Source organism: Zonotrichia albicollis, chromosome 18 (assembly GCF_047830755.1).
Source record: "Zonotrichia albicollis isolate bZonAlb1 chromosome 18, bZonAlb1.hap1, whole genome shotgun sequence".
NCBI classification, from domain to species: domain Eukaryota; kingdom Metazoa; phylum Chordata; class Aves; order Passeriformes; family Passerellidae; genus Zonotrichia; species Zonotrichia albicollis.
Genome location: NC_133836.1, coordinates 2,990,447 through 3,000,740, shown reverse-complemented (window position 1 = coordinate 3,000,740; position 10,294 = coordinate 2,990,447). Strand labels below are relative to the sequence as shown.

Here is a 10,294-nt window from a genome sequence, read left to right as displayed (position 1 = left end):
GAGAGGCTGCCCCAAATAATGACTTCTATGAGAACAGAGAGAGGCAATACTCAGTTTTATTGTTTTGGGAGACTATTCTGAAAGTTCAGCTGAAAATAAGCTTTAAACAATCCAGTAATTCCCAGAATCCCTTCCAAGAGTTTATGCACCTGTGGTGGTTTAGGAATGGTGTTCCCCAATTTACTGTTCCCTCTGAAAACACCCCAGACCCTGTGCCACCCACTGCTCCTGCAGCAGGATGGAGGAGAATGGGGGGCACAAAAAGCTGAACCCTGTCCTGGCTGGAACCAGGAAAACACCCCAAAATCAACTCCTGCAAATAAACAAATTTTTAAAAAATTAAAAGAAAATAGAGAGAGAAGCTAGGAGTGTTCTTATCATGACTACATAAAGTACTAGAAGTTCCAAAAGTAGAATTATAACCCCTATTCTTTACCTCATTGTGTTAAATAACTGGGCATTCCAAAAGTCCTTTCAGTATGTTCAGTGACTTTAAAAGTTGTGGCAATATGGGGAAGATGAAGTATCAAACTTGCACATCTCTTGTCTGTCATCTACTATGACAGGCATCAAAAAGTGCTCTAGGACTTTTTAGCATATATTACATTATATTCAGTGAGGAGTTTTAAAGGAGAGAAAAAAGGAATGCTCTGTTATCACCAAAAAATAGCATTTCAAGCTCTTTGGAGCGTGTATCAGGTGGGATTTGGGTCTCTCTAGAGCCTTATTCTAAATTGAGACAAGGTGGAAGAGATGGGAAGCCACATCTTGCAGCTCTGCAGGTTCCTCCTGACAACCAGTGCAATTCTGAACTGCAGAACTCTGCCAGAACCCTCCAGGCACCAGAGGTCACAGCAACACCACGTTTTCAAACCAGATCAGAGTCCAGAAAGCAGGAACAAGCTTCAGCTTTATTGTTCTCCCAGCCATGGTCATCTTTGTAAAGGAATGATATTGCAGCTGAAAAAGAAGAGGGTAAGAGGAAATATTAAATTCTCATTTCTCAGACAGGCACAGAAGACCTGGCATGGCTCAGACCCACCACAACCCTCCTCCACTGGCTTCCCAGACAAACCAGCCACTGAGACCTTCCTGCCTGTGCTCATGTTTGATGGAACTGCACTCCCTGTATCCCTGTGCAGCACCAGCAGCCTCCAGCTCCCTGGTGCCCACCTGTGAGGTCTGTGACAGTGGGCAGTGACACAGCCAGGGCTGGCCCTGCTCAGGAAATGTGCCCTGAGCTGGTGAAAGCATTTCTTCCCTCCAGCAAGTGAAACAGTAGCTCACCCCAGGAGGCCCTTCCCGGCCCAGCGCTTTGGAGTCAGCCCCACGTGCACCCTTCTGCCCCCACGGATCACTGTCACACTCAGGGGTCTCTGAAAGAGAGGAAAAAATAGAAAAGTAACCAAAATGTTTCACTTTTCCATCACAAAGTCAACTCTCTTCCTTCTTTTGCTGAAGCACACAAAGAACATTAAGCCCAAGGAACTGTTCTGCAGCAGTGCCCACTCCCCCTCCTGTGGCCATAACTGAAAGAAGGGAGTGTTTTGTGTGAAGTCATCTCCAGGAGATCCCTCACTTCCACCACCAAGCACTTAATGGCTGTGGCAGCTTCTCTGGCCAGGCCAGGAGGGTGGCACAGCAGTGCTGCTGCAGGGAATCCCCAGGGAGAACAAACAACGCTCACACCTCTCAGCTCTTCCACTGATGAGCATATAGCTCAGTGCTGTGAGAGAGCAAGGCTACAGCAGCACAGACTGAATCTGACACTGTTTCTGACAGGGAAATTATGATTCCAGAGATACAAATTCCATAGAAAGAGCTGTGGCTAACAGAGACAGGCAAGTGAATGCAGCCACAGCAGGAATGAGCTCACCCCCTCACTGTGCTGCACCACCGTGGCAATGTTCTGCAGGTTCTGGAAGTTGTTTGCATTGACAGATCCAAACTCCACAATCTCATCATCAACTTGAAGTCCCTGGACAGAGAAAGAAGAGAGATGAGCATCTGCATTCTCCAAAGACGGGAGCAACACCCTTCACCCAGCCACAGGGAGAGAGATGTGCTACAACACCTCTCACACCCAGGCAAGTGAACATCACTACAGCCACAGGGAGAGGTGAGTGTTCATTCCTCTGTTTCATGGGAAGAGAAATACTGAGGCTGGAATGGTCAGTGAGGTGTGGAAGGAGCTGTGGTGCCAGGACACAGCTCAGAGAATGAACACCCATCTCATCCCTGTACAGTGACCAGCCCCTTCACAGGACATCCCAACATGACAAAAAGAAGGGTTGACACCCTAATCAAGGCCCCAGCTTATTCCCACTGATTAACATGAGGCAGAGGGAGCCTGAGCTGCCTGGCTCCAGCCAAAGCCTTCCCCACGAGCTGTGCCCCACGTACCGAGACGCTGGCAGGAGAGCCGGGGCTCACGGAGTTCACTTTGGCAAAGGCCTGGGGCAGGCTCTGGCTCTGGCTCATGGCCTCGGCCAAGGCCTCTGCCTCATCCCTGGCGTGTTTCTCCTTCTCCCGGGCGTGCAGCTTGTGCAGAGCTTCCTCCACCTGCTTCATCACGGCCTTGTGGTCATTCTGCAAACCTGTGGGTGACACCATGAGCACACAGGGAGTGGGAGAGGCTTCCCCCAAAGGGCTCTCAGCTGTTCCCCCTGCAGTCACACAGAGCAGTGCCCTGGCTGTCTCTGGTCTCAGCAAGAACCTCTGCTCTATCTGCTGGGGCCTGGTGCCAGCCCAGCAGATCTTTATCAGTAAAAGTCAGACACAGAGAAAACCACCCTACGAATTTTGGTAAACATGCAAAGGCAGCGAGGCCCAACATCCCCTTAGCACTCAGCGAGCAGCTTAAGTCGTTCCATTAAGTCACCTGCTGTTATGTACATACCCATCCGGATGATGTGCACTGAGAAAACCTCGGATGAAATAAATGCCAAGCTGTTTCCTACCCAAATTTTATTCTACAAACGGCTCAGAAAAGCTTTGTTGTGTTTCACAGATCACAAATGGCCCCGCAGCAGTGGCAGAATTTCAGTGCCGCTGCAGCAACACGTGTTCAAAAGCATTTCACTGACTTAGCCCAGGCGGCAGCTCCGAGCGCTGAGCAGAACCCGGGGAACAGGCTCAGCGCAGCCCCAGGCTCCGGTTCTGAGGAATTACTACGAGCGCGATTGGGGGTTCCAGAGAGCTCCGCGGTTCCGCGGTGCCCGTTCCCGGGCAGAGGCCGCTTTTGCCCCGCACATCCCGGTTTCGCTGGCTCATCCCGCGGCATGGGGCGCGGCCCGGTCCCGGGAAGGGCCCCCCGCCCGGTTCCCGTTCCCTGCTTACAGATGATGTTGTGCCGGGCGGTGCGCACTTGGTACAGGTCGATGTCCGAGCGGGGGAAGCCCTCGGCGTCCACCAGCGGCTCGTGCATCCCGACGCCCTTTTGCTGTGAGGGGAGAGGCGGCGGTTGGGAGGGGGCCGGGCCCGCGGGCCCGCACGGTGCCCCCCGGCCCGGCCCTGCCCGGGCACTGACCCCCTCCAGGAGCTCGTAGCACGCCTTGATCTGGGCTTCAATCTCGTCCTTGCGCCGCACCAGCTGCTGCACATCGCTGACGGTGACGGGGCGGCCACCGCCGGGATCCGCCATGGCCGCGGCCGGACGGGAGCCGGGACGGGCGCGGGGCGGGGCCGGGGGCGGGGCCGTGAGGGGGTGACAGGCGGGGACAGAGCGGGGACAGGGGGGTGACGCAGCGGCGGCAATAACGGGGTGGCACAGCCGCATCATTGCCTCTGCGGCACACCGCTGTGGCGCTGGCATGGGGGGCACAGCGGTGTCACCGTCACTGGGTCACGCTGCTCTGGTGGTGCCATGGGGCGGCTCTGATGGTGACACGTGGTGGCACAGCAGTGTCACCACCGGTGAGTTACACAGCTTTGATGGTGACATGTAGTAGCACAGCGGTGTCACCACCACTGGGTGACACAGCCAGGTGCACGATGTTATGTCCCTGTCCCTGCTGCTGGCCCCTCTCCAGTCTGTGGCTCAGTCCATTTGCCGAGTGTGGCATCCATGTCCCGGGCAGTGTGACAGGGGACAGCCCCACACCGAGACCCCCACCCCTGTCCTCCGTGCCACTGGCACCACCCAATCCCCCTGTGCTCATCCCCTCTGGCCTTGCTGGTGGCTCCGACTTCCCACCACTCCCAGCCAGGTGGAGTTTGTGCACTGGTGTCTCCCCGACAGGGCCATCTCTTGTCCCCTTCTCCTGCTGTCCCACATTTTGGGGTCCCTGCAGCGTGGGCCCACCTTGGCTGAGGGTGGCACGGCGTGGCCCTGTGCCCAGACACCAGCCGGGCTCTGCAGGCTGTCCCGGCTCAGCGCTGCCCATGACATGTCCCCAGAGAGGGTGAATGTCCCCAGGGGCAGCGGGCGGGCCGGGGGATGTGCTGCCCGAATTGCGTCACCGCCGGTGCCCGGTGACACACGCGGGGCAGGGGTTTGGCTGCGGGGTCAGCAGGGTCCCCACCCTCCGCAGAGCCTCACGTGCTGCACTCGGTGCCCCCGCAGGGCTGCAGGAGCCGTGACACGGCCCCGGTGACAGCCACCCACCGCCCCGCTCCGGGCAGCTCCCGGCCCAAACCATCCCTGGGTTGGTGCTGGGAGAAGGTGGGGCCGAGGAGGAGCCTCCCGGTCCCGTTATATTGAAAGCGCCCCGTTCTGAAGCTCTCTTTGCTTCCATCACATCGCCAGGTCACAAAAATGGTGAGGGCACAGATGGGAATTAATTCAGACATCGGGGGCTCCATGCACGGGACGCTTTCAGAGATTTAAGCTCTGCTTGAATTCGGGTTTTCCAGTGGCTGTGCTGGATGTGGCACAGCAGAGCTGCTCTCACAGCCTGACCTTTGGATTCAGCTCCCTGGGGGCTGCTGTACCTCCCTGTCCCGCTAATGTTTCTCTTTTCTCATTCTCTTTCAGACATCCTACACAGACAAAGGAGAAAAGGTAAGAGTTGTGTCCCTGTCCTGCCCTTCTGCCTGGTGTGAAACATCGGTCATGTTACTGCAAATTGTGTCAATTCCTTGATTACCTGTTGAAATCAGAAGTAAAACTGCTCTGGGACACACAAGATCCTCGTTTTAAATTGGTATTAATCGTTGAAATTTCTGGTTTGGGAGGAGAGTGACAAAGAGGAGATGATGGATATTTCCCAGTCAAGTCAAGCCTTAAGCAGAATCCTCATTCCATGCAACATTTGTTTCCAAATGCTGCAATTTTTGCCTCCTTTTTCACTTTTAAAGTGTTTCCAGTGCTGGGTGTCCTGTGCCAGGTTGGGCAGCGGTGGGGAACGGAGCAAAGGGGATCTGTCCTGGTGCTGGTGGTTGTGTAAGAGCTTTTGTGGAAGAATTAATCTTTAACACAGTGAGGTTTGCAGGTGGGCAGCTCGCTGGGATGGCCACTTGTGGGGAGCACTGGGAGAGCTGGGACTGTGGCTGTGGGCAAAGGTGAATCAGTGCTTTGTACCTTCCAGCCTGCAGTGCAGGATCCTGTGGGACTTGACTGTAAAGCACTTCGGAAAATCACCCTCTGGGGGCTGTTCCACCAGTTAATTCAGATGCTTTTGCAGCAGATGCATTTTCAGGGTCCCAGCTGCTGCTTCCTCCTGCTCCAGAGCCGAGCAGTGCTGCAGGAAATGCAGCAGCAGCAGCTTCCAGCCCCGTTTTCCTTCCTTTTAGCACCAACGAGGTCGCTTCATCCACTTCCACTCCATCACCTTCTGGGTCGGCAATGCCAAGCAGGTGAGAGGCTGCAGCCGCCAGGCACACGTGTGAGGGGACAGCAGAGCCAGGGGACAGCAGAGCCAGGGGACAGCCATGCCAGGGGACAGCCAGGCCAGGGGACACCTCCCACGCTGGACAGGCCGGGCTCTGCAGGCATTGGCTGCCCGGGGGGTGTTGGTTCCTCCCGGCAGCCCCTGGCCTGGGATGTGCCGTGTCCCAAAGCCCGGCCCTGGCCTGGCACCGGTGGCCTTGGTGGCCTTGGTGGCCTTGGTGGCCCTTGCGCAAGGCGAGGGGCGGCTCCTGGGGGTGGGACATGGGACATGGACCAGGGCACGTGGCCAGGCCCAGCTGTGGCCACCAGCCTGCAGAGCTGCGTGGGCTCGTGGCAGCTGATCTCCAAACCTTGCCCTGGTCTCCATCCCCCACCCCTGTTCTCCACACCTGGGCTGCTTTCACGCAACCTCACAGAACAGGGGACACCCAGAAATGTCTCCTGCTCCAGGGCGGCCCTCACAGAAAGTTCTGGAGGCAGCACTCCCCACTGAGTTTGGGCCTTTTCCTCAATCCTGGCCCTTTCTTGCCTCTGCCTGTTCCCCCTGGGCTGCTGGAGGAGGCAGAGAAGCTGCTGCCTGTTCTCACACATATAAGTGTGACTTGCACCTGCCATGGTGCTGTTCTCCATGGCCTGTGGGCCACCAGCACCACAGCTTCACCCAGAGGGACTCTTCCCTGCCCACAGGCTGCATCCTACTACTGCAACAAGCTGGGCTTTGAGGAGCTGGCCTACCGCGGGCTGGAGACCGGCAGCAGGGAGGTGGTGTCACATGTCATCAAGCAGGACAAGGTAAGGGAACCCCTGACAGAGGGCAGGGAAAGGTGAGGTGGTGTCAGACCCACCATGAGCACCATCACCCGTGGCTCCATCCTCACCTCTGCTCCTCTTCCTCGGCAGATCGTGTTTGTTTTCTCGTCCGCTCTGAACCCAGGGAATGAGGGTAGGTGTCACTGGGGGGATGCAGTGGGAAGTGAACAAAGCAGCTCTGCTCACGCCTGTGCCTGTTCCTGCTCGGGGCAGAGATGGGGGAGCACCTGGTGAAGCACGGGGACGGCGTGAAGGACGTGGCCTTCGAAGTGGAGGACTGTGACTTCATTGTGCAGGTGGGCAGCCCCTCCACCCCCTCCCACACAGCCCCCAAAACGGTGAGGGGAGGCAGGAGGGCCTGGGGATGTCTCCCCCTGGCCTGGGGGGGCTGTGGCAGGACAGGATCTCTCTCCTTCTGCCCAGAAAGCCAAGGAGCGCGGTGCTGTGGTGGTGAAGGAGCCGTGGGTGGAGCAGGACAAATTTGGGAAGGTGAAATTCGCAGTGATCCAGACGGTGAGTGGCAGGGCAGGGCCATGGTGCTGCCTGCACCTGGGAGGCCCCTGCACAAACAAAGCCGCAACACAACCACTTTAACCCCTCACAGTACGGTGACACCACCCACACCTTGATAGAGAAGCTCAACTACAAGGGCCTGTTCCTCCCTGGGTACCACCCACCCCTCTTCAAGGACCCCCTGCTGCCCAAGCTGTGAGTACTTTCCAGAGGCTCCTGCCTGGCTCTGCCATCGTGTTCTGGTGGGATATCCCACCGAGGAGCTGGACAGGTCCCCACTGCCTTGCCCTGCAGCCCCCTGAGCTGTGGGAACCCCTGAGCCTGGCTGAGACCCCCCCTTGTCTCCCCCCACAGACCAAGTGGCAAGCTCAGCTTTGTTGATCACGTTGTGGGGAACCAGCCTGACCTCCAGATGGTCCCAGTGGCAGACTGGTAAGGGTGGGCAGAGCTGGTGGGGGTGGGATGGAGCAGCAGCACAGCTCTGCTGGTCTCACCACTCCTGCCAGGGCTGATGAAGCCAGAGCACAGCTCCATTGCTGTGGGGATGGAGCAAGGCCTTGACTGTGCCCTGGTGACCTGGGCAGGTACCAGAAGAACCTGCTCTTCCACCGCTTCTGGTCAGTGGATGACAAGCAGCTGCACACCGAGTTCAGCGCCCTGCGCTCCATCGTGGTCACCAACTACGAGGAGACCATCAAGATGCCCATCAATGAGCCAGCCCCTGGCAAGAAGAAATCCCAGATTCAGGTGGGTGGATGCTGGTGCTTGATCCATGTGGCTGCCTCTACTCCCAGGGGGATCTTGGTGAAGGAACAGGGACCAAGGGTCAGTGATGTGGAGCCAGAGCAGAGCTGCTGTGTGAAAGTGGCTGCTAGAAAGGAATCCTGGCTCAGCTTGGGCCTGACAAACCCCAGGGGAGCTGCTGGGCAGAGCCAGTTTACCCCATCTCATCAACAGTGTCTGTCATCGTGTGGTGCCCCTGGGCTGATCTTGCCTGCACATTTTTAAGCCCACACCATCCCTTCACAGCTGTAGCTGTGCTGTCACTGCCATGGTGACATCTTTTCCCTGCAGGAATACATTGATTACTACGGAGGGGCCGGAGTTCAGCACATCGCACTCAACACCCCCGACATCATCTCAGCGGTGAGTGCAGCCCTGGGACCCCCCTGCCCTGGGACCCCCTGCCCTGGGACCCCCTGCCCTGGCACTCCCTGCCCTGGGACCCCCCTGCCCTGGGACCCCCCTGCCCTGGGACCCCCTGCCCTGGGACACTCCCTGCCCTGGGATCTCCCTGCCCTGGCACTCCCTGCCCTGGGACCCCCCTGCCCTGGGACCCCCCTGCCCTGGGACCCCCTGCCCTGGGATCTCCCTGCCCTGGGACCCCCCTGCCCTGGCACTCCCTGCCCTGGCTCTGGGCACGGTGCTGCTCATCACAGGGTGCACCATGCCCCTGTCAGGGTACAAGGACACAGAGCTCATGGCCTTTGTGCTGTGGTTGTTTTACAACCAGCACTAACTGCCCAGGGGTCAAAGGGACCTGCTGCAGCTGGGAGCTGCCTGTTCCTCCAGCTTAAGGCAGTTGGGGTCTGCAGGGGCCTTGGTGGCACCTTTGTCCTTGCAGGGTGCCTGGTGGGACACAGCCAGCCCAGGCTGAGCCCCACAGCCCATCACCCACCTTCAGCTGGGGCAGGGGCAGGCCTGGGTTGAGCACCCAGGTTTGGGCTCCTCTCCAGACCAAGGCATCAGGCCAGAGCAGGACAAATGATCCTGCACAGCTCTCTGCAGTGCCTGGGGAGGACACCTTGGGCCTGCCCATTCCTGGTGCCAAAGTGAAATGATGAGGCAGGTTCTCATGCCTGAGGTTGGCCAATGCCATGGGAAAAGCATGGGCCATGGGAAAGCATCTCCTGACACTGCCCATGCCAGGAAACGCTCCTGGCACAAACCCCTCCCAAGCTGAGCCCTGCTGGGTCTCCCCTGCCTTGCAGATCACCAACCTGAAGCAGAGGGGCATGCAGTTCATGGATGTGCCCTCCAGCTACTACCAGGTGCTGCGGGAGAGGCTCAAAACTGCCAAAATCAAAGTGAAGGAGAACATTGACAAGCTGGAGGTGAGTCAGGGGGGAAAGGCAGCTCCCCACAGTCCCTGCAGGGATGTGAGTGACACAGAGAGCCCCACCTGCTCCTCTGTGGCTCTTTGAGCTGTCCCCTCATTTCTTTTCTCCAGGAGCTGAAAATCCTGGTGGATTTTGACGAAAAAGGCTACTTGCTGCAGATCTTCACCAAACCAGTCCAAGACAGACCCACGGTGTTTCTGGAGGTGATCCAGAGGCACAACCACCAGGTTGGTTTGAGTTTCTCCCTCTGGTCCTGGCCAGGAGCCCTCAGGGCCAAGCCCTGGTCCCTAACGGTGCCACCCCTGCAGGGCTTCGGTGCTGGGAACTTCAAGTCTCTGTTTGAGGCCATCGAAATGGATCAGGATGCCAGAGGAAACCTGACTGTGCTGGAGCCCAACGGGGAGACCAGGAGGATGTAGGGGATGGCAGCAGTGCCACCCTCATCCCCAAGGAGCTGCATCCCAAATGAACTGGGAAACACCCCATGTTTTGGTAAATAGCCCAGACTGGAGTGCCACGCACCCAGGGAAGCCACTGCCAAGCTGGACAATGCAAAAGGACCCAAGAGCTCTCCCAGCCCAGCCCTGGCACTGCCCTTCCGTGGCCTCCTGGGAGATGGGCTGTGGGAAATAGCAAACACACTCTCAAAAAGCAGCTTCATCTGATCCAAACCATGGAATTCTTAACTAAGGGCAGGTCTAAGGCATGTGCCAAAGACATGCAGCTAAAAGGAAGAGAGAAGAAACAACTGGCAGTGCTCAAATTCAGTCTACCCAAAGTTTTAATTTTAGCTACACGGGAAGCTGCGACAGCACGGAGGCGTTTTCCTCTCTGCACATCTCCTTTTGTAAGATTTTGGTTTAATTGCTTTTAGACTCAATCTTCAATTTGAATTTGCTGAGAATAAACATGGTTTTAGGGTAGCTCCAACACTCTGGAATGAGAATTAATTGTATTTGCATATTTCAGCCTTCCCAAGGCAACAGTCTTGCTCTAATACCTGTAAATTCCTGCATTAATG

The 10,294-nt window shown here is 57.1% G+C and overlaps 2 protein-coding genes across 2 annotated transcripts; one reads left to right on the top strand and one right to left on the bottom strand.

Annotated features, from left to right (window-relative positions):
• Positions 1-38: 38 nt before the first annotated feature.
• On the bottom strand, positions 39-3,705 carry PSMD9 (proteasome 26S subunit, non-ATPase 9). Its single transcript, XM_074554722.1, has 6 exons — positions 3,530-3,705; positions 3,340-3,442; positions 2,404-2,597; positions 1,877-1,978; positions 1,288-1,376; positions 39-960 (listed from the first exon to the last, which is right to left on the bottom strand). Exons 1-6 carry the CDS (start codon positions 3,641-3,643, stop codon positions 933-935), a joined length of 630 nt encoding a protein of 209 aa, XP_074410823.1. The 5' UTR covers positions 3,644-3,705; the 3' UTR covers positions 39-932.
• Positions 3,706-4,628: 923 nt separating this feature from the next.
• HPD (4-hydroxyphenylpyruvate dioxygenase) lies at positions 4,629-10,205 on the top strand. Its single transcript, XM_074554719.1, has 14 exons — positions 4,629-4,759; positions 4,976-5,002; positions 5,734-5,796; positions 6,518-6,622; positions 6,731-6,773; positions 6,854-6,936; positions 7,064-7,153; positions 7,245-7,348; positions 7,508-7,585; positions 7,738-7,900; positions 8,228-8,299; positions 9,145-9,267; positions 9,384-9,500; positions 9,582-10,205. Exons 1-14 carry the CDS (start codon positions 4,757-4,759, stop codon positions 9,690-9,692), a joined length of 1,182 nt encoding a protein of 393 aa, XP_074410820.1. The 5' UTR covers positions 4,629-4,756; the 3' UTR covers positions 9,693-10,205.
• The last annotated feature ends 89 nt before the right edge of the window (positions 10,206-10,294 follow it).

Excerpts from the sequence above, each read along its gene's own strand:
- PSMD9 (XM_074554722.1), bottom strand. The coding sequence starts at position 3,643 with ATGGCGGATCCCGGCGGTGGCCGCCCCGTCACCGTCAGCGATGTGCAG. Across the intron at positions 2,598-3,339 it reads CGCCCGGCACAACATCATCT|GTTTGCAGAATGACCACAAG; the intron begins GTAAGCAGGGAA and ends TGTCACCCACAG. Across the intron at positions 1,979-2,403 it reads GCTCTCCTGCCAGCGTCTCG|GGACTTCAAGTTGATGATGA; the intron begins GTACGTGGGGCA and ends TTCTCTGTCCAG.
- HPD (XM_074554719.1), top strand. Across the intron at positions 7,586-7,737 it reads ATGGTCCCAGTGGCAGACTG|GTACCAGAAGAACCTGCTCT; the intron begins GTAAGGGTGGGC and ends TGACCTGGGCAG. Across the intron at positions 9,501-9,581 it reads TCCAGAGGCACAACCACCAG|GGCTTCGGTGCTGGGAACTT; the intron begins GTTGGTTTGAGT and ends CCACCCCTGCAG.